General features: G+C 45.3%; 1 protein-coding gene across 1 annotated transcript in view; it reads left to right on the top strand.

Moving 5' to 3' along the window:
* Positions 1 to 23271, top strand: part of TNS1 (tensin 1) — a 432414-nt gene that overhangs the window by 7413 nt on the left and 401730 nt on the right. Inside the window, exons 2-3 of the mRNA XM_015410026.1 lie at positions 4446 to 4555; positions 4663 to 4700. Coding sequence (XP_015265512.1) covers positions 4446 to 4555; positions 4663 to 4700 — 148 coding nt within the window. The remainder of the gene's footprint in view (positions 1 to 4445; positions 4556 to 4662; positions 4701 to 23271) is intronic.

The following is a 23271-nucleotide window of genomic DNA, read 5'->3' on the forward strand; positions in this document are numbered from 1 at the left end:
AACATGAACCTGGGACCTGCACACCATCCTCTGAAGCGCTCTCAGGTACATATCTGTGGCAGTAATGGGGTGACTGCTGGCACCTTTTCCTATCATTTTTTGCCTTGTGGTATTCTGCTTGTGGTGTGATCTGTCTTTTTTGCGGTGTGGCATGATTGTGTTATTGGGTTTGTTTCTTTTGAAGGGGAAGTGATGTGTTGTGGGTGAGGTCATATTTTACCTTAGAATACAGCAGGTCCTATATGCAACAGACAGTTCCAACTGTCTCGTGGGGGGGAGTTTGAGGTGCGGAATGGAGTGAAGTCCAATCAGCTGCCATATGCAAATGACCTTGAAACGCTGGCTTAATCAGAGAAGAGTGGCCTAGGCTGCAGTGGGTTGGAGAGAACTCAGGCAACGCAGCCAGTGGATAGAGACACCTTGTGATTGACATATCACAGAACCAATTGATTTTGGCGGGCATAGAATGTTGCCATGCGAAAATCCTTTTGTATATAAAGACAGGATACATTTCTTCCCTGGGTTTTTATCACTCGAATAACCAAGACCATCTGACAGCCCTTAAAAAAAATCATATGATAAAAACAGTAAGTCATAAAACAAAAAATATCATATAAAATTTTAGAAGTCCAGCAGCCGCATTACTTTACACACTTTTAACATGTTTTCTTAAATGAAATTCTGCAGCCTTTCCTGTGTTCCCACAGAATCAACACTGCCCATGGATAGGCTCCAGCAATTAATACCTCTGTGCATGGTTCTAGACCTAGGAAGCAGGGAAGTCTCCTTCCCAGAGGGAGCGGGGTGGGGGGGGTGGGGGATGCACAAAGGCTGTTGGGAAATGATTTTTATCAGAACCTCAAGTCTTGCACAGAAGGCTTGAAGGAGACAAGCAGAGAGAGCCTGTGGGGCATTTGGGCCCCCTTTTGTGCTCTCTTGCCAGTGAGGTATCCCCATGAAATTCCACAAATGTGTTTACAGTTATGTACATGAAGGCTCCCTCCTCCTCTTCCAGACTGGAACATTTTAGAGAATGTACTTTTAAATACACACAGCCTGTTTCCAGTGCTTTATGCAAGTACCTTGCTGTTGGAAATGGAATACACTGCCAGAATCTTAAAGGTAAGCCAAAGGGATGCACCTGAGCTTGTTCTTTCTTGGGCTAAATGACACTAAAATATTAGACGTTTCAGACCTGGAGGAGACAGCTTAAGAGAAACAGTATTTCCCCTAAGGTTTCCCCTAAGTCTCCCCCCCCCCTTCTTACACTAGCAGGGATATTTACCTGTATAACCTTAGCTTAAATAGTTTGCTTAAAAGTCTCCCTCTGCTTTTCCTTCAAATGAGAGCCTGTGGCTTGAGGGACAAAGAATTGGACTTGGGCCGGAGAGACTTTGGTTGAAATCCCCACCCAGCAATAAAGTGTGACCGTGTTGTCTGCACAGCAAGAATTTATGCTTGGTTTCTAGTTAAAATGTTACCAGCTTTAGTGTTCAGCTATTGAAGATTGTTCTAATTAAAATGATTTTGAAAAGTAAATAGAAATTATTGCATTGCTGCCTGCTTTGTTTTTGTGTTAAAATGCAAGTGCATGGGAAGAGAGATTAAGATGCCTTCAAGCGGGAGCAAGATTTGGGGGGGGGGAAATTGCAGCTGGTCTTCTGTAACCACGGGGCAGGGCTGCTATAAAGTCCTGAGACTGAGGCATAGCGTAGTGATTTCAGCTCATACTTTATTCATGCATTGGAGAACTTGAGATAACTTGCGGGACCCATGGCCCGCTTATATTCCCGTTCTTAACCACACCCAACACACCCACCCACACCCGTGGTAGGTTTATTTACAAACAACTCCCTGTACTGGTTCCCACTAGGATCCGGGCTGGCCAGTTGGTTAGTTCTTGGATCCTTTGCTTCTATTGTTCTTGGATGCGAAGCTCCACCAGTCCGCATGGCCACGTGCGGGCCCGACCACGTGTGCGGTCTCCCTGGGTACCCCCCTCCCCCCTTGGTCCAGATTATCCCTCGCTGACATAGTCTTTGAGGTACGTCGGCCACCTTCGCTCCCTTGTGCTGTGTACCTCCCTGGGTACACAACAGCTGCCAACCTCCAGATGGGCCTGGAGATCTCCCCACCCACACCCGTGGTAGGTTTATTTACAAACAACTCCCTGTACTGGTTCCCACTAGGATCCGGGCTGGCCAGTTGGTTAGTTCTTGGATCCTTTGCTTCTATTGTTCTTGGATGCGAAGCTCCACCAGTCCGCATGGCCACGTGCGGGCCCGACCACGTGTGCGGTCTCCCTGGGTACCCCCCTCCCCCCTTGGTCCAGATTATCCCTCGCTGACATAGTCTTTGAGGTACGTCGGCCACCTTCGCTCCCTTGTGCTGTGTACCTCCCTGGGTACACAACAGCTGCCAACCTCCAGATGGGCCTGGAGATCTCCTGGAGTCGCAGCTGTTCTCCAGGCTGCCAAGATCAGTTTCCCTGGAGGAATTGGCTGCTTTGGAGGGCGGATTCTGTGGGAGTCTACCTAGGATTGACAGGCCGAGCCCAGCAGTGGGCAGGAGGGGTGGGGGCAGGGGCACAGCGAGGGGGCTTCCCTGACAGCTTACCGACATCGCTTTGGGGCAAAATCCAGAAGAGGCAGCGTATAGCTCTAGGAATTGTTGGACATTCAGTGGTAAAACCATAGATTCCTAGAGCTACGTGCTGTCACTTGCAGGTTTTTCGTAAAAGAGATGTCATCATGCTGATGGCATTGCCAGGTTTTTAAAATTATTTTTCTCCTACCGTTACCTGGAGCGAAAGCAGGAGAAAGCTAAAAGGAACCCTGGCAACATGGCCAGTTTGGAGTGGTGGCAGGCAAAGGGAGCTCAGGGCAGGGGATGCCCTGCCCAAACTGGAGACTTGCTGGAAGCACTAAGTATACCCCACCCCTCCCCAAACCTTGTTCTCCACAGGCTCCATCCCCAGATCTCTACGATGTCCCCAACCTGGCAGCCCTAGGTTTGTTTGCATAGAATGGTGGTTTTTGCATAGTATGAACAGTTGCTAAGGAAGTCATAGTGGAGAAGTCTTGTTGACATTGGTAACCCAAACCTCACACTTGGTACTTTTAAATCAACTTCTTACTTTAGACTCTTGGCGTAGTGCCTAGGAATCTAGTTTGTTTTGTTGACTGATTTAGTAGACTAAAAGTGCTCTCCTAAACAGAATTATACATTTTTAGATCCAGTGAATTCAATAGGTTTAGAAAGATGTTGGTCCTGTTCACACGCGGAATTTGCGGCGGGAGAGGCACGAATGTCGGGCGGAGGATACGGGCGCGATCACAAGGACACATCTGGCAAGCGTAGCACACCCATCGCCGACCCGTAGCATCCGCCCGAAGATCCGGAGTTAAAATACCCGGGAAAGCCTACTAGCAACGGTTTGCTACGGGCTGTTGACGGAATACCTATGTGGGATCGCTCAAGTGCACACTGAAAACACCCGCCAACAAACAAAACCCCACTTTGTTATGGCGGCGTCTGATTGCGTTCTGGCATGTTAAATTGTGCCGGTGTGAAAAGCCACGCCTCCCCCCCCCCGCGTTATCTGGCCTGTGTGACCGGGGCCATAATTGTGCTTAGGGTTGTTCTGCAGGACTCTCGCGCTTAGGTTGAAATTGTTAGTGGCTGGCTTATGTCAAGCCCTGTTCTTTATCTGTAAAATGGGAACAATAGTGACTTACCACCCAGGGTTCTTGTGCCGATTATGACATAAACGGCCGTTGTTAATGTCCATACATAAATGTCCCTACATTATAAAATAATAATTTTGCTGTCTTGCTGCCTGCCAACAGACAGTTTACAGCAAGAATTTGAACAAAAGGAAAGCAAAGTAGGTTGGGAAAATTAGGCCAAGCAAGTGCATCCTTTTGTTTCATAACCTAGATTTTTGGGCCAGAGAAGGGGTGAGGAGCAACACCCCCCCCTTTCTCCTGGTCCTATTCCAGATTCATATAACCGTAAAGTGATGCTGCTTCCTGAGGAGGGGAGCACAGCCTGTACATTTTCAACATTCTTGCTGGAGTTAACAACTTAGAAACATGACTCCCCAACAGAGGGAGGGCTCAGCCTATTTGTGTGCGTGTGTGTGTGTGTGTGTGTGTGTGTGTGTGTAAAGTTTAGTCACGAAAGGGGGGTGGAAAAAGGAAAAAAATGCAGAGCCTCAGGGTAGCCTCTGACATTGCAGTGGGCTGGCAGGCAGCTCCCAAACAATGTGCTTAGTATTATCCCCGGGACTGGAGCTGTCGGATAGGGCTGGCGCGCTTTGCCGTACCTGTGCAGCTTGGGCTATCTTTGGCTAGGTGCCAGCGTGCCGAGAGGGTTATTTCCCCCTCTGCATTCCCTCCCTCCCTCCCTCCCGCGTGTGGTGTGTAGCTCCCCCCCCCTTGCAGGAGTTGCTCAAAAAGCCTAGAAGCGGCTCCTTTTTCTTTTTTCCCCTCCTTTTTTTTGAGGGGGGGGATTTACTCATCTGTTCTTTCTTGCCCTGCTTCCGTTTTCCTGGGTGAGGCCCCTTTTCTCCCTCAGTTCGTAAATGTTTCAGTTTGGAACCAAAGGCTTCTTGTTTCTAATTCCTCTCCTCCATCTCCCTCCCTTTCTGCTTCTGCACAGGTTGCAACCTCTCCTGTCACAAGAAATGTGAAGCCAAGGTAAGAGCTGCTTGTTTCTGCTCTGATTATCTTACCATAACATTGTGGTTTGTGCTACTTTCCCCTCCTGTCTGATGTGAGTCTTCTTTGAAAGTAATTTGGATGACTGGGGTGGGTGGGGGTGCTCTTCTGGTGTTCTCCCCTCTCTCCCTGCACTCTGTTTATTTCAAGATGAAATTTGCCAGGTTCCCACCAGATCTGGACATTCTTGTTGCAAACCGTCTGGGAACACCTCAGCCCTGAGCTGCTAGCGAGGGAAAGCAATGAACCTACCTTGATATGTATGGCTTTTTAAAAAATTGCAGCAAGCCTTTTGAAACAGTCCTTCCTGGGTCAGTACTACGGCGGTTTGCCTAGTTCTTTTTTATTTCTTTTTCTTTTCTGTAAGGAAGGCTGCTGTATTAGCAGAAAAGGTTTGCAGATGCCTTCAGGGAGAGTGATCTTACCTCATCAGTGGATGTAAGATAAATGCAGCCTCTTCAGAATTATTCTGTCTTTACTAACTCACATTAGTAGGTCATGGCCTTTGAAGCAATTGGGGATGGCCAGGGCAGACGAGTTCAGCTACAAGGAAATCTTTTTGCTTTCTCTGTGCATTGGTAAGATCCTTTTCACTTGGCTCTTGATGTACAAAGAGTGCTTTACAGTGGTGCTAAGTCCTCATACATGCCTTGTACTATTCTCATTTAACAGACAGGGTGTTGAGACCAAGACATAGAGATTTGCTCAAGACACTCTAGTGAGTTCAAAGCTTAGGATGTGATATGAACTCAGGTGCCTGCCTACCCCTTTTGGACCACAGTGGTTTCTTGGAAGCCTGGTAGGCAAATGTCAGCAAGTAAGTTGGTGACATCCACCAAGGAAAGAGATACTGAAGCTCTTCGTGCCTTTCCCAGCCGTTGTAGTTACAGAATGGGGAAGTAGAGCCCATCAAATGGAATTGCGGTGGCACCACAAACATGGCTCACTCCTGGCTATACCTGGTCAGTGTTCCTCAACCCCAAGGGGACAAATTTCCCATTCTCAAAATTTCTCTTTCCCCTCAGTTGGTCTACGACGGGCAGCCGTTTAACATACTCGGCTGAATGAGAAGATATGTTCCGGATGTGATGCTATTTGGCAAGTGGCAGATCCTCCCGTATTGGTTTCAAAGGCAGATGGTTTTCTTTTGGGTCTGCCTTTTCTTATACGTCAGATATTCATTGGTCTGAAGAATTCCAGAATCTCAATGACTGAGAAAATACCAATGTGCCAGGTATGACTGCAGCCACGGTCTGCCGTTAGGGATTTTTGCATAGTTGGTGGTACCTGTTGTATATCTTCAAACATTTTCTTATGCTGTTTGCAGTTTTTCTGCTGCATTGATTGTGCAAAGGGATCTGAATGTCTGACTCTTCATTTGCTGTATTGTCCTTGCAAAGTATAATATTCTGGTCTCCCAAATGCTACCTTACTTGCTTCTGGGCTTTGCTACTCAGAGATGCTTCACTTGCCATGTTAGCCCTTGCTAAGCTGTGGGTTTGACAACCTTCACCCACTCTTTATTTTTCACCTTCTTATCCTGAACTCTTTTCATACTCTGTTCTGGGAGAGTCGTCTCTTTCCCACCCTCTTTGCATTCTCTATCCTACCTTTCACTGTAGAAGAGAATAAGGAGGCTAGCACATCTTTTGTTACCTGGCTGATGTATAGTAGTGATTCTGCTGGCTCCTGATTTTCTGGACAAAACTAAAGGACCCATGGAGGCCTTAGTATTGAAGGGTTGTTTTGGGAAGGTGGCTGTAGGTATTCCATTAGGTCTTGACCTTTATTTGTATGCCATAGCAAAGATGAAAGCAGAGAGAAGGAGAAGGTGCATTCAGTGAACAATTTCTGAACATAAGGGATGAGAACAGATTATTCAAATCTGTTTCAGGGCAGTGACCACAAAAGTGGATGGTTGGGATGCATGTGTGTGAGGGGTTTGTAGAAGCCAAGGCCTTTGCAACAGCTACATCAGGATGCCACTCAAGGCAAGATTAGCAGTGCTGTCCTAGGCAGAGTTTTACCCTTCTAAGCCTATTGACTTAAATGGACTTAAAAGGGCGTAACTCTGTTTAGGATTGTGTTGTAGGTTTGGAATGTGAACGGATTACTTAGCACAGTGGACAAATCCATATCAGCAGTGATGGACGGTTTGAGGAATCAATACTGTGGGGAGCCAAGTTAAGACAGGAGAATGTAAGAAGGTTGAAACAAACAAGACAAGTGTATCCTTTGACTGAATCTTAGACAGAGGCATCATTATGATTGGTACCCTGCAAGAAGACAACAAAGCTCTGCTCCTCTGGCGTTTGTATCTCATCTTTCCAAGAAACAAGCTGAGCATATCCCTAATGAGCCCTAGCACACTTGCTGCAGCCGGTTTCCCTATTATTTAAGGTAGCTCTGTGCACGGGAAGGAATTCGTGTACAATAGTTGGCCCTTCCACAGAAGTGAATGAAGAAACCTGTTTATCCAGGAGTTCCGTGAACACTTCCGTGTATGACAGACCTCTTGATTGGGACCTTACTGTCTAGTTCTTTGCAAGATTATTAGCTACTGTTGGTAGTAGGGATTTTTTTAGTGCTAAAACCAGTATCTCATTTTTAAAAAGTACCGGTCTTATCTGTTAATGCTGTCAGTGGTCCTCACATGTCTTGTAACTCTTCTCATCCTGGCTGCTATACTGGTTTTTTTTTAACTTTAAAAAAGTGTTTTGTGCTGATCCTGGACTATTTTTGCAATCTAATAGGGACAGCTCAATCTCCTACCTTACTTATAAGGGATTTGTAAACTCCTACAAAATGATCACTGTCTGAAAGTGCTTTTATGTTTGACTGTGCAAGTTTTCATGTAACCTGTTTGAAACAATTGTGGTACAGCATGAGAACCTTTACAAAGTTGCTCCAGTCTAAACCCACTATTTCAGTGGCCTTATACAAGAGTATCTCTGCATAGGATTGCACTGTAAGTGTATGGATTGTACAAGTTAAAGTGTGGACAGCATACTTTGTGGGAAACATGGGAATAGCATGTTGGGCCACAAATGTTAAGAATTCTTAACTACAGTGATCCATGCTTCGCTACAGTGATCCATGCGATGGTCACCTTGAGACTAGACTACTGTAACGCTCTCTACATAGGGCTGCCTTTGTCGCGGATTCGGAAGCTACAGCTAGAGCAGAATGCCACGGCCAGGCTGCTGATGGGTCTCCCTAGAAGGGAGCACATCCAGCCTGTGCTAAGGACACTGCACTGGCTGCCAATAGCATACCGAATCCGCTTCAAGGTGCTGGTTCTTACCTTTAAAGCCCTATATGGCCGGGGTCCAACATACCTACGGGACCGCCTTTCCCCATATATACCCCAGAGAGCACTACGGTCTGGGTCTCAAAACCGGCTGACCCTCCCTGGCCCGAGGGAGGCCAGGCTAGCTGCTACTAGGGCTGGGGCCTTCTCGGTGGCAGCCCCTACCTGGTGGAACAAGCTCCCAGAGGAGATCAGGGCCCTGCAGGACCTTTCTCAGTTCCGCAGGGCCTGCAAGACGGAGCTCTTCCACCAGGCATTTAATTAGGGGCCACCGCCACTGTAGTGCCCGGCCCATAATTTTACCATTGAGCAGCTGCCAGGAGAGCTGTTGAGCAGAAGAACATCTAGTACTGTTGGGAATCCATTTGAAAGCATTCCATCTAATTGAATTTTTAATCGCTGCCAGCACTTTGTATTGTATTATTTTTGTGTTTTAATTATGTATGTTTTATTCTGTATTTATGTGACTTGGAAGCCGCCCTGAGCCTGCTCTGCGGGGAGGGCGGGGTACAAATGTGACAATAAATAAATAAATTCTAGTCTCGATCACCTTTGAAGTCATTCATTTTGGCCCTTACAAATTACATGTATTGTTACAAGTTACATGTATTCTCACGTGAAAGGGCTACGCTGTGAATGAATGACAGAGGCCCGGGCCCAAACCTCCCATCCACGTTTTAAGCCGTCCTCACCCACAACATATAAAATATACTAGAATGTACAGAGACATGATGAAGTTTCAAAACCGAACAAAACAGCTACCATAACAGTTTGGAGCATACGATTTAAATTGTAATTGCCAGCCAGGTTAGGCTATTATCTCACACACATACATGTATACTGTTTTCCTCATCACTGCTACTGCCATTCAGTCAGATTTATAGGTCCAACCCATTACAGCAAAACACAAGAGAGGTACTGAAAGCAAACACAGCCACCTTTACAAATGAAGACTGAATGAAATACAACAGCATTTAACTGATTCCAGTCTTGTGACAAGTACCACACCATAGGTATTCAAAGAGATATTGCCTGAAGTTCAAACACACAAAAGGTGACCTTGGCTGCTAAAAGGCATGCTCTTGAGACTTCAGTGCCTAACTGTACCATAAACTCCTGAAGTGACCTTGGCATGTCCTTACACCTTTCTCAGGGCCTTCAGTCCTCTCTTAATATTTTATCTCGTTAAACATAGCCAGACTCTCTAACCTTTCCTCTCAAATTTGAAGATTGTTCCAACAATTAACAGCTCTTTCATCTGTTCCTGCTTATAAATTTACTTCCTACTTTCTTTACCCACAATCCGCTGAGTAGTTACAGCATATCATTCACTGGCACTATTGGAAAACACAGAGAAAAGAATCTGAATCCTTAAAAATGGGACAGGACTGAAGAATAAATAATGAGTATGATTGGAGAAGAGAATCTATTATCAGATATTCCCTGTTCATGACCTCCAGTATGGTGCATTGGGCGGAGTGCTGGATTTGGACTGAAGGGAAAGAGGCATAAATCTCATCAGATAGCCTCGGGCAGGTCACTATGCCTCAGCCTGACCTACTTCACAGAGTTGTACTGCAATGGATAATCCCGTGTGTGATGGCCTGAGCTTCTTAGAGGAAGGGGCAGGAAACCAATGCATATAAATAAATAAAATATTCCTCTACAAAAACCCACCTTTTCCATTAAGCCTTTAGCGACATCCCCCTACTCCCCATCTGTACACAAGTTCAAACATCTCCCTCCTCCCTCCAGTTTTCGTAGCACTGGCCATTTAAATCAATTGATTGAGAAAGGTGTAATTCTGCTTAGGATGGCACTGGCAGATTGTTAACACCTTGGGATAAAGTCTTTATATTTTTGTTATGGTATCCTCTTCTCTTGTTTGGGGGCAAGATGGTTTTTGAGCAAAAGCCATGATGCAGCCACCGCTGTTCCTTACAGTGGCAGCTCCATGCAACGGCCATGACATGTGAGAGTTTTCCAGAGACGGACTGTGCCCTGGTCCCATGAACTGTTTTCATGTCAGTGCAGCGCATTTCTGGCAGTGGCTAATGATGCTGTGAAAACTTTCCACGCAAGGGATCACTGAGGTTTACATTCCTAACTGTACAGGTCAACTCCCAAACTGTCTACCCTGCAGATTTCATGGTTATATTTTATGCAGTTTGGGTTCTGAACTGGAGATCCAAGGACTGAACCAGACTTCCACCAGCTTTATCTTTTTCCCTAGAGTCCCTATCAAATCTTAATCTTCTACTGCAAAAAAAAAAAAGCAAATCCCCTTGCCAGTCTGTCTCTTAAAGGGAATTGTTTGTGAAGCTCTTTCTATCCTCCGTTCTACCCCTTTCTCCTACCAAGTCAGTGGCTTCATATCATCCAAATATGTGTGCTACACATCCATGAGGCCCATATTGATACCAAATTTGTTATGTATCCTGGCCATCCATGAAGGGGATTGAATAGTGCTGACTCCTGAAACAGGGTCTGTTTATTTATTTAAAATATTATTATGCCTACCTTTCCCCCGAGCACGTCAGGAGCCAAAACAGGTCTGAAGAATAAATAGCTCCTGGAATACAGATGTTGGCCATCCCTGAGTTCTAGTGTATCACCGTTGCATGCCCTGTTCCTTCTCATGTGCCTCCGTTTAATGTACATTTCCTTTTCTCTGTGTCTATATAGCCTTGGTTATATGAGTTGGGTTCCCTCAAGATGCATAGGGCTTGAAGGGTTTAAGGGGAACAGGAGCAAACATTATCTCTATTTTAAGGTCTGTGCTCAAGCTTTGCCAGGCAGCTACACAGAATGTGGAGAATGTTGGCCTACTCTCTCTTCTGCTGCCATCCAGGGAAAGCAAAATGCTCACGCTGGGATGAAAGGTGGCTTGAGTTGGTTTCAGACAACTGATTTGCTAACGTTCTTGCATATTAATCAAAGATCCTTTCCTGGAGATACAAAACTGTTCCTTCTGTATTGAAACCAAGATCCAAATTCACTGCCACAGGAGGTGGTGGCAGCGGCTACAAGCATGGACGGCTTCAAGAAGGAATTAGATAAGCATATGGAGCAGAGGTCCATTGGTGGCTAGTAGCTACAAGGTATAGATAGGGACTCCAGGGCAAGGGGGATGCTCTGTGTTCTTGGTGCTTGGGGGCGGGTGTCAATAGTGGGAGGGCTTCTAGTGTCCTGATCCCCCTGGGATAAGAAGAAAAAAAGGGGGGGGTAGTTATTTATGCTAAGGAGAATTTACAACCAGAGCTGATATTCCAATGGGAGGACGGAAGAATGGTATTGATCCAAATTCATAGACAGAATAAATTGACATTGATAGCCAATATCTACGCGCCAAATCAGAACTTAGAAATTTTTTTATAAACAACTGAGAGAAATATTGGCAAAACAATCATGTGATGAGATCTGTGTAGCGGGAGATTATAACACGGTTTTTGATAGTTTAATTGACAGGAAAAACTCCAGTACAAAACAGAAACAAGGTAATGAATTACCAAAAGCTTTTCTTAAAACTGCGGAAGAATTTAAGCTTATTGATGCCTGGAGAACTAAGAACTTCGATAGGAAGGACTTTACTTTCTATTCCAATAGACACAAATCATGGTCTAGTTTGGACATGTTGTGGGTCTCCGTGGAAACAGTTAATGACATCAAGGAGATTGAAATATTACCAGCAACATATGCTGACCACAATCCAATCATGTGCATATTAACAGATATCCCAAAAAGAAAAAGATGGGCCTTGAACACTTTGGTGCTAAAAGATAAAAAATTCATATCTGAATCCAAGGAGGAATTTAAAATGTTTTTCAAAGAAAATATACAACCAGAGGTAGCAATATGGGATACGTTAAAGGCGTATGTGAGAGGTTGGCTTATAAGGCAAAACGCCTGGAAAAAACCCCAAGAAAACAGAGAATTGAACCAGGTTAAGGAAAAAAATAAGGTTAAGGAATGCCCAATGATTCTCATAATCATAAAGGATCCCTTTCTTTTCTTCTACAAGATAAGGACCCATATATTACCAGGTCACCTTTTAGTAACCCAGCTTAAAATTAAAAAACAACAACAAACTTTTGTTACTGGAGTGAGATTCTCCCCCTCCTCTGTGTGGGGTCAGACTGAAGGCTGTGGCCAAAAGAGCTATATCATAAAAGGAAAGGAAAAAATAAGGGTCATTTCCTGCGGGAGCGCACAGCAACGGAGCTCCGGCAGTATGGAGCTCAGGGGGCGAGCACATGCAATAAGCCCCGCCCCCTGCTCCTAGCAGCCCTCAAGCTAATGCAGAACTTAATACATAACAGCGAGGACTACTTAAAACAGGCAGCAGCCTGACTCTTTGTGTTCTGAGTCCCTTCTTGCCCTTTCAAGCTTTCTGAAGCCAGTTTATTTTAGGAATGGTAACTCTGTTGACCAATAGAACTAGCTCTGGAGTTAGTTTAAAAAGTGGTTTTAGAATTGCAGCTTATATTTGCCTTTCTCTGGGGGCTCTTCTGGTTGTATGTTCAAACAAGAAACCGAGGCCTAGATATAATGCTTCTAGTGCATGGTGCTGAGAAGGAGCGGGATGATTCTGTGTGATGAGTTATGAAAGATCCATCCTTGGAAGCCCTGTTGCCCTGGGTTGCTCTATACAGACCCAGGAAGGGGCGGGTGGGAGGTTGCTTGCTGCTTACAATAGGGGCTGCCCATCAAGTTGGTCTGTGCTATTAATAAGCCCTTACCTCAGCATTTTGGCATCCCTTCTTCCCTGCATTCCTGGTCATGGGGATGTGGAGCTCTCCCCCCCCCCCCCAGGGGAGAAATTGTTTCCTTGAATTGGCTCCAAACTTATTTGGCACTAGATTGCTAAAATTGCTGACATCTGGTCAGTGTTATGCTTAAACATGAGGCTGATCATAAAAAACCCCCCAACAACCCAACAACCAATAGGAGTGGGACTGGGGTGGGGGGAAGAGCTGTTGCTGACGGAGTGAGCCTCCTGCACAGGCAAAGATCTAGTGCTTCTGTAATATACTACAATGCTGGGAAATTCCTTTCTGGAGTTGTCTTGATGATTGTTTGTCCCCTTTTATCCTTTGCCCTTGTTAGTCTGAATGCATGACTCTGTAGGTTTGTTGAATATTTGCATAAGGTCATGTACCTGTGAACCTGTCACCAGCACTCCTCGAGTGTGATAATACACTTTCTCAGTCTGAGTTCTGAATGCACACAGAACTATATTTCATCCAACCTTACGTGGTCTAAGTGACAGTGGCCAGCCATGGATCAGAGGAGGTTGAAAACCCTCCCAAGATGCATCTCATTTCTTTTTTAATATCCATGAAAAAGAAATTAGGGAGACTGGGTAGCACTTTGCAGAGGAAAGTGCTGAATAGTTTTACAAACAGTATTTTGTAATTATTGCATTACAGGAGGAGTTTTACAAAGATTGATGTTTTGTTTTTTCCTTTTGAGCAAATACTCCCATTTTCTATTTTTTTTCCTGAATATGCATGAGAGAGAGCGCTGTAGGGGAATTGGAGGCCAGGGGGTGGGATTTTCCCTTGCTTTGGGCTTTGTTAAAGAAAAAGGAAAAAAGCCAATTCCTTCTAGTGATTATAGGAGTCATAGGCTGCAGATTTAAAATGTTACTTCATGTAAGGAAATCAGAGCATGTGGTACCTGTGATCCTTCCAGTATACATGATCCGCATTTTGTTTGATTAGCGCAATGTGCATACAAACAGAACACTGGATTATTTCTTTATTTAAAACATTTATGTGCCACCTTTCTATCCAATTTAGGATCGACCAGACTTTGGGTATGCTGATGTATTTACTGAAACTGTATGCACATGAAAAAATACAAGGGTTACCCTATTCATGATGGTGACTCTGTGTGTTAGGAGCAGGGCTATTTTTGGGCAGGAACGCACAGGAACGGAGTTCTGGCTGGCTTCAGAGTAGGCCATGCCCAATACAGCCAAAACCTCTGCGTGCCTGGCTACAGAGGGGAGGCCTGGAGAGCGACTCCCCCCAGCAACTCCGGGGCATGTAGGCTGCGGGGGGGGGGAGGCATTTAAATGCCTCCCCATGCCTCCCCTGGCCTGTCTAAGGGGCAGCTTGCCCGGGCTCCCCGCAGCCGCAGGATGCCCAAGCAAGCCAGTTTAAACTGCCTTTCCTTCCCTTCAAGGGGAGGCTTGCCCGGGCTCCCCAAGGGAAGGCATCGGGGCGTGGCCTAATATGCCAACAAGCTGTGCTGTCAGGGGGTGTGGCCTAATATGCTAATGAGTTGCTGCTGTCAGGTGTGGCCTATTATGTTAATGAGTTTCTGCTGGGCCTTTTCTACAAAAAGAGCCCTGGTTAGGAGGATCACAAGTTTATTTATTTATATTTTATTTATAATTTCAATTTATAGCCTGCCCTTCCCGCAGTGTGGGCTCAGGGCGGCTCACAGGTAGGCATAAGCCAACACGTAAAACAAGTTAAAACCATATAAAACCATCACTACAGCATTACAACATATTAAGTGCTCTAGATGTTCCAAAATAATCTTCCATCAAGATGGCATCTCAGTGATGGTACATCCAATCAGTGCTATCAGTTCCACGTGACGCTGTCGTTCTCCCTTCACAGGGCCAGTTAATAATGATGGTAAACTAATGATGGTACGATAGTGATGGTACAATAGTGGCGGCTCCTACTCAAAGGCCTGGTGGAAGAACTCCGTCTTGCATGCCCTGCGGAACTGCACAAGGTCCCACAGGGCCCGGATCTCCTCCGGGAGCTCGTTCCACCAGGAAGGAGCCGCCACCGAGAAAGCTCTGGCCCTGGTAGCTGCCAGCCTGGCTTCCTTGGGGCCTGGAATCGTCAGGAGATGTTGCGTCCCCGACCGTAGTGCTCGCAGGGGAACATATGAGGAAAGGCGGTCCCTTAGGTATGTTGGACCCCGGCCATATAGGGCTTTAAAGGTAAGAACCAGCACTTTGAAGCGAATCCGGTACGCTATTGGCAGCCAGTGCAGTGCTTTTAGCACAGGCCGGATATGGTCCCGACTAGGGAGACCCATCAACAGCCTGGCCACAGCATTCTGCACCAGCTGCAGCTTCCGGATTTGCAACAGAGGCAGCCCCATGTAGAGAGCGTTACAGTAGTCTAACCTCGAGGTGACCGTCACATGGATCACTGTGGCCAAGTCATCGCGGCTGAGGAAAGGAACCAACTGCCGAGCCAACCGAAGATGGTAGAAAGCCGACTTAGCAGTGGCTGCCACCTGGGCCTCCATAGTTAGCGAGGAGTCCAGGAGCACTCCCAAACTCCTAACCTCCGGCGCTGGCATCAAAGGCACCCCATCGAAGGTCAGGAGAGGGAGCCCCAACCCCAGACCGCCCCGACTCAGGCCCAGGACCTTCGTCTTCGCCGGGTTTAGCTTCAGCCGACTCAGTCGGAGCCAACCAGCCACAGCCTGCAATGCCCGGTGCAGATCTTCTGGACTGGAGCCTGACGGGCCGCCCAACATCAGATAGAGCTGGGTGTCATCTGCATATTGATGACACCCAAGCCCATACCTCTGGGCACTCTGGGCAAGGGGGCGCATGTAGATGTTAAACAACATCGGGGAGAGCACTGCCCCTTGAAGCACCCTACATTCAAGAGGGTGTCTCCGGGACTGCTGTTCTCCTATCACCACCCTTTGTCCCCAACCTTGGAAAAAAGAGGCAAGCCATTGAAGGGCGAGCCCCTGAATCCCCACGTCAGCGAGGTGGTGGGTCAGCAACTGGTGGTCGACCATATTGAACGCGGCCGACAGATCTAACAACAACAGTGCCGCCACACCGCCTCAATCCAGATGCCTTCGGAGGTCGTCAGTAAGAGCGACCAGTACTGTCTCTGTCCTATGCCCCAGGCGGAAGCCGGACTGGAAGGGATCTAGGACGGAAGCATCATCCAGAAAGCCCTGCAGCTGTAACGCCACCGCCCTCTCAATAAGTTTGCCCAAATAGGGCAAATTGGACACCGGCCGATAGTTGGCCAATTCGGCCGGGTCCAGAGCAGGTTTTTTCAAGAGATGATGACATGTGGTTGCTGCCCCAGAATCAAATGTCTGAGAAGGGCTGCTCTGGATCTTGATGAATCAAGGCTCTCTCTGTATGAACAGAGAAGAACAATGGTGGCTTCATCTTAGTCATGTGGCAGTCCTTCCGGACAGGAAGAGACTGCTGAAGAAAGGAGAAATAGAGCTATGAAAGAATGATACACAACAACAGGTTTTTGTGGCACCTTAAGGCTAGCTAAATTCATTGTGGCATAAACATTCATGTGTAAGATCCTTTGTTACATAAAGAGGTATAAAACGGTGATAGCATTAAGAGTCCTCATGTTTGTGCCCAAACTGCAGTCATCTACCAATGTCAATTGCCTGCCTCCTCCAGGAGGGATAATTTCTGAAACAGAAAGAGATTACTGCAAGATGATTGTGTAGCCTTAATTTATTCTGCTGGGCATCATCCAGTCATTAGATGCCTTAATAAGTCGCATTACTAGTAGCAGGAGGCTTTTCTCAAACTATCAGAGTATCCATGTTCTTTGCTTCTCTAAGGATGTTTTTAGTTCAGTGGCACTCCATGACTCGCAAAGATTGCCATGATGCCTGGAGGAGAGCAAGCCAGCAGTGGAAAAGGGAGAGTGACAACTCCCCCATGACCAAATTGCTTCCCCCCCCCCTGGGTGGTTGCCATGGTGGTGGTCATTTTACTCTCTCTTCTTCTACCAGCTTGCTCTCCTCTTGGCAACTGTGTTGAGTGTTGCGATGAGAGCACAGAGGCTGCAGAGAAGGGAGTGGGTTATTGGGTTTATTTCCATCCCTGGTACAAGTCTGTACCTTAGGGAGCTCTTACAGCTTACCTGTCCTCCAGCTCTCTAGTAGCGGCTGTTTCAAGGTGAGAATCACCTGCCAATCAGAAGCTCACCATGCAGTGGCTTTGTTCACCTTCTTCTTTTTTTTTTTGACCCCCCCCAAAGGGGAATTTTTTTATTTCTGCATTTTCTACATACTACACACTACATAAATGGGAAAGGAATACTAATATCCTATCACTATTACTACGGGAAATGGGTTCGGGAGATCTAGATACATATAGTCTACTGGATAGGGGAAGGAAAGCTACCATTCTATTCTAAATCTCCTACTGCATATGGGGATATGGTAAAGACTAATACAAATCACAATCTGAAAAGCTCAAAGAATAGATCTTTTTAACCTATTAGTACAGGTTATACAGAGATTAGTTCGATTATAAAAATATAAAGTTATTAGCTTGGCACATTTACTGCCGTTAGCACTCATGCTTTAGTTTTAGAGTCTTTTCTTCTTAGATTTCTTCGTTTTCTGCAGTTTGGGAGTGGCCTCTCCTTTCTCCGATTCAGATGATTCTGATGATGAGGAAGTTTGGCTTGTTGAGTTCTGTGAGTAGGACTCCTCTTCTTCTTCCTCCACATCCGGTTTTAAATTCTTTTCCTTCTGCTTCTTTGTTACATTAAACATTTGATCCATAAATGTTTCCGCTTTTGGAACAGAGTCAATTTTATATTTTTTATCCTGGTAATTAAAACTCAACCCTTCCGGGAATAGCCATCTATACCCATTTTTTGCAGTGAAAGAGTAAGCATCCTGTATAGTTTCCTCCATTTTCTTACTTCAAATGGGATATCTTTCAACAATTTTTATCTCTTCATTCTTGATTTTTAAGGATTTCCTCATTGTTGACTTTAGCACCAGTTCTCTGGTTGATCGTTTCGTGAATTTTAAGTAAGTTTCCCCTGGGAATTTATTTTTCTTTATAAAATCCGGATAAGTCCAGTACACCACATCCATTTCCTTAATTAAGTCTTCTTGTTTATAATCCATTAGTGGGGCCAAGGCAACCGCCAAAAGTTCCTTTAAGTCCTCATTCTTATCCTCAGGTATTCCATGGAAACGTAGAACATACATAGATCTTTCCAGCTGGAGCTGTATTAGTTGGGTTTTATCCGAGGATCTCTCCTTCTCTGCTTCATCCACTCTTTTATTAATACTCTCAGTCTGTTTTTCCATCTTTTTCAACGCTTTCTCAGTTGCTGTGGTTCTCTTGTCCATCTGCTTTAACTGTTTTTGCACATTATCCAGTTTGGTGTTGAGAGTAGTCATCTGATCCATTAGAAGGCACAGTGCATTTGCTAACAATGAAGAAAAGTCTGTAGTTTGGTGTAGTGGTTAAGTGTGTGGACTCTAATCTGGGAGAACCGGGTTTGATTCCCCACTCCTCCACTTGCACCTGCTGATGTGACCTTGGGTCAGTCACAAGCTCTGGCACAGCTGTCCTTGAAAAAGAGCAGTTTGTGTCAGAGTTCTCTCAGCCCCACCCACCTCACAGGGTGTCTGTTGTGGGGAGGGGAAGGGAAAGGAGTTTGTAAGCCGCTCTGAGACTCCAAGTGAAGGGCGGGGTATAAATCCAATCTCTTCTTCTTCTTCTTCCTGGTTCTGGGAGGGAGTTGTTGGTATGTTATTTCCGGTCACCAGTTTTTTCTCCGGTGCTCTCCGTCCTCTCCCAGCCATAATATCAACAAGAAGTAAGTTTTCCAAAACAAAGCAAAAGTTATATGTTTTAATTCAGCTTTGTATATTTTAGCAGCCTTTGTGTTCGCTTAACTTCTTATGTGCTTGGTTTGGCTCAAAGTCTATTTTAGTTTTAAAACCATTTCTTACAGTTTACTCCTATGTTGGGGGGGGCTTGGAATCTCCTCCCCCCGCGCTTCAAACTTAGGCGCTTCCAATTACTACCAAGGCTCCATTCGCTTATTTTTCACCTGAGCTTTGCTTAACTCACAGTTTGTAGCCTTGGAGATCTTTTGGAAGTCTTTTTAGTAGTTTGGTCATGATCGCTTGCTCCGACAGCCGTCTCTGGGCACCATGCTGGCTCCGCGGCAACGGTACCTATCAGGGAAGAAGGTGAGCCTCAATTCCTTGGGTGTCCCCTTGGAAGAGGCTCTCCTCAGCTCCCCAGGCTGGGGGTCTCCTACAGAGACCTTGGGGGGGTGTCCGAGGTGAACTCGAACCCCTCCCGTTAGCCGGGTCTCGGCGCGTCTCCATCTGAGCGAGACGAGACACATCCGAGCGGCGAAACACTTAAACTGGAAGTCTGCTTTGTTCACCTTCTTGAAATATGGGAACGTCCCACATTTCTCAGAAGAGCTACAGGTGGCATAGAATCATAGACTCATAGAGTTGGAAGGGACCGCCAGGATCATCTAGTCCAACCCCCTGCACAATGCAGGGAATTCACAAATTCCTCCCCCCCACCCCAACCAGTGACCGCTGTTCCACACCCAGAAGATGACAAAAAACCTCCAGGATCTCCAACCAAACTGGCCTGGAGAAAAATTGCTTCCTAGCCCCAAAGTGGCGGTCAGCATTTCCCTGGGTGTGTAAGAAAGGGGCCACAAGAACTAAGCACTGAGGTAACCCTTCCTGCCTTCCCTCTCATGATCTGCCTAAGTTCACAGAATTAGCATTGCTGACAGATGGCCATCTAGCCTCTTTTTGAAAACCTCCAAAGAAGGAGAGCCTATCACCTCTTGAGAATGCCTGTTCCACTGAGGACCTGCTATAACTGTCTGGAAATTCTTCCTAATGTTTAGTTGAAAACTCTTCTGATTTAATTTCAACCTGTTGGTTCTGGTCCAATGTTCTGGGGCAACAGAAAACAACACTGTACCGTCCTCTGTCTGACAGCCCTTCAGATACTTGAAGATGGTTTGTTACGTGGATTAACCGGACACGGGAGTCAAGCAGGAAGTTCACACGGAGGCTCTCAACAAGTACAGCATTTATTGAAGCATGATTTGCAAAGCATGGAGAGAGACGTTTAGAGGCAGTCTCCAGTCGTCTCTCTGATTTCTGTGGCGCAGCACAGAAATTCTTATACTCCTATCTATCTGGCTGGGTGGATTGGCCACGCCCCCTCACAATCTTACCTAACTCTAAGCAAAGTTTTCCCCCTTCCCATGCCCCACACCTGTAAAGCCCTCGTGTTCAGTGGAATATTCCATTATTTTTCCTACTTAGCTAGCTTGGGCCTCCCGTTATCTATTTTGCAGCTCTTCGAAGCAAGCTCTGTGTAGAACGAAGAATTTTAGGAATTCCTACATGTAAGCTTAGGTACTTCTCCAGCAGAGATTCAGAACAGCTCTAAATACACCCCCTTTCAGTTATCATATCACCTCTCAGTTGTCTCCTTTCCAGGATAAACATACTGTCAGAACCCACAGCCAACAACGTAGTACACACTTTCATGAAAGGTAATACTTTATTGAAGAGCTATAGATGCATTAACATAGGCACTGTTAAGAATGATGGCTGCCCATGGGCACAATAGGATAAAGGGAATTCGTATGCACCCCCCCACTGCCCTGGCCAATTAGCCATCCTCCCGCGCGTGGGAGATAGAGCTTTGGCTGTTTAGCGCTGAAGCTGGGAACAAAATGGTTCCCAAGAAAACCAGACATCAACATCACCACCTGCAATACTTAGAGATAAGCGTCGTAGCTGCAAAGAGGCACATAAGGAATGCAAAGGCAATTAGAAGAGAATGAACCTCCCCACCCCCATGGCAGCATAGCTGACACATACCCACCTCCTTCAACCTTTCCTCATAGGACGTGGTCTCCAGATGCCTCACCATCTTCATTGCCTTCCTCTGGACATGTTCCAGCTTGTCTAGATCCTTCTTAAATTGTGGTGCCCAGGACTGAACACCATACTCTAGGTGAGGTCTAACCAGAGCAGAGTAAAGCGATACCATCACTTTGCGTGATCTGGACACTATACTTCTGTTGATACAGCGCAAAATTGCATTTGTCTTTTTAGCTACTGCATCACACTGCTGACTCATGTTCAATGTATGGTCTACTAAGATCCCTAGATCCTTTTCGCACATACTACTGCCAAGACAAGTCTCCCCCATCCTATAATTATGCATTTGATTTTTCCTACCTAAATGCAGAATTTTACTTTTATCCCCATTGAAATTCATTTTATTTGTTTTAGCCCAGTTTTCCAGCCTGTCAAGATCATCCTATATCCTAACTCTGTCTTCTACCAAATTTGTTACCCCTCCCAATTTAGTATCATCTGCAAATGATTCCCTCTATTCCTTCATCCAAATCATTTACAAAGATGTTGAACAAAACAGGTCCCGGGACAGATTCGTGAGGTCCTCCACTTGTCACTCCTCTCCAAGAGGATGGGGTACCATTAACAAGCACTCTTGGGGTGCGATCTGTCAACGAATCGCATGTGACTCCCAAGCATGAGTATCACTGTTTCAGTCTCCTCAGTTTGTGATTATTTTTAGGTAAGACTGCTCTGTTGGAGAACTCCAACACAGAACTACAGTTCCTAAATTACAGTTTCACAGAACTACAATTCCCAAAGTTCCTTAGTTGTAGAAGGCATTGCAGTTAAACAGCTTTAAAATTGGTTTGATGTATAGTGTGGACATACCATTCAGTTTTAAATATCTCAAAACAGATCTTGTTTCCTTAACCAATTCAAACATTTGAGGTAAACGACTCTGTAATGGTCAGCCCTGGCTAGTATTTGGATGGGAGATCACCAAGGAATACCAGGGTTGTGACACAGAGGCAGGCAAATGGGAAACCACCTCTGAACATCTTGTGCATTGAAAACTGTGACTTGCCTTGAAAACTGTGACTTGATGGCACTTTCTACCAAAACAAAGGCCAGGATAACTGTTCTTAAAGAAATTCATAGAGTTAGTCTGTGGGTCTTCAGTGATAATAATTTATGGGCTGTTCTTACCTCAGACTGACTTTGAACTCATTCTTAAACAATCTCAAATAACTAGGAAGCACTTAATTTTTAAAGTCTATATGGTTTTATCAGAACAAAAAAAGACAAATGCCTAACATACCAAAAGTTATGGCAGAAAAGTGGTGACAAAGCTTTAACACCAAATGATCGGGACAACATTTGGAGCTCATCTCCCTTTAAGTCTAATATATTATCATTAAGGCTACAGATACTATCCCACTGGTATCGTGCTTCACAAAAGTTGGCATAGATACCTAATGCAGCAAGTCCGCTATGCTGGAAAAAATGTGGGAACGTTGGGGACCATCTTCATTGTTGGCTACATTGTTCCAAAATCAAAACTTTTTGGGAACCTATAACAGGAACTGAACTTTCCCCTACCCCAGATCACTTATTTCTGAATAGCTAGAACCCTAGAAATTGCTCTTCTTCCCTCTCTGACACCATTTCAGTTCTTTTATTAGCTGCTAAAACTGCAATAGCCTCACACTGGAAAAGTATATTAATTCCAGATTTATCATTATGGCACAAAAAACTATGGGACCAATACATTATGGCAAAAATAACTGACAACCTATCCTATCTTGATTCTCAAATTTCCTCATCCAACCTTGTTACAACGTTGTTTCCCATTATGGAATACTTAGTAAAACAAGATGGACTCTCTAATGTGATTGATGATCTATGTCTGTGGTAACTATAAAGCAAAGGTGTCAAACTCATTTGTTACGAGGGCTGGATCTGACATAAATGTCACTTTGCCGGGCCAGACCATGTGTCCCTTAAAATGTAACATGAGGTACCAGAGATATAAACTTTAGAAAGATGATTTCAGATGGCAAATGGCAGTAGCAGGCTTGACTGGATTCGGTGTGATATGCAGAAGGGTAGTAGGCATGGAGATATCAGCATTGGTAATGAGACAGGAAACCTAGGTATCAATTTCATCCAGGAGGATTCAGTCCAGGATAGTCCAGGAGGATGCAAAGAATCTCTCCTTATATATAATTGAGTAGTGGGGTGGCACTTTCTGAACATTATTATTATATCTGGTTTTAACATAGTATTTTAATGTTGTATTCATTATTTATATGTATTTTGGAATTTTATCTGTTGTAAGACTCCCTGAGCCAGCCTCGGCCGGGAGGGTGGGATAAAAGTTTAACAAACAAATAAAAAAAATAAGTAAATTCCGCACACCTCTAAATCAGTTGGCTCCATGATGTGTCACTCAGAAGCTGTCCCTATCCACTGGCTGCGTTGCCTGAGTCCCGCCCACAGAGGCAGCGCCCGCCAAAACTTTCCTCAGAAGATGGTTGCTTCACTTTGGTGAACACAGCTACTGTCCTCGCTCTCCTCGCCAGACAATGATTG

Source organism: Gekko japonicus, unplaced genomic scaffold (assembly GCF_001447785.1).
Source record: "Gekko japonicus isolate JY-2015 unplaced genomic scaffold, Gekko_japonicus_V1.1 scaffold219, whole genome shotgun sequence".
Lineage (NCBI taxonomy): Eukaryota > Metazoa > Chordata > Lepidosauria > Squamata > Gekkonidae > Gekko > Gekko japonicus.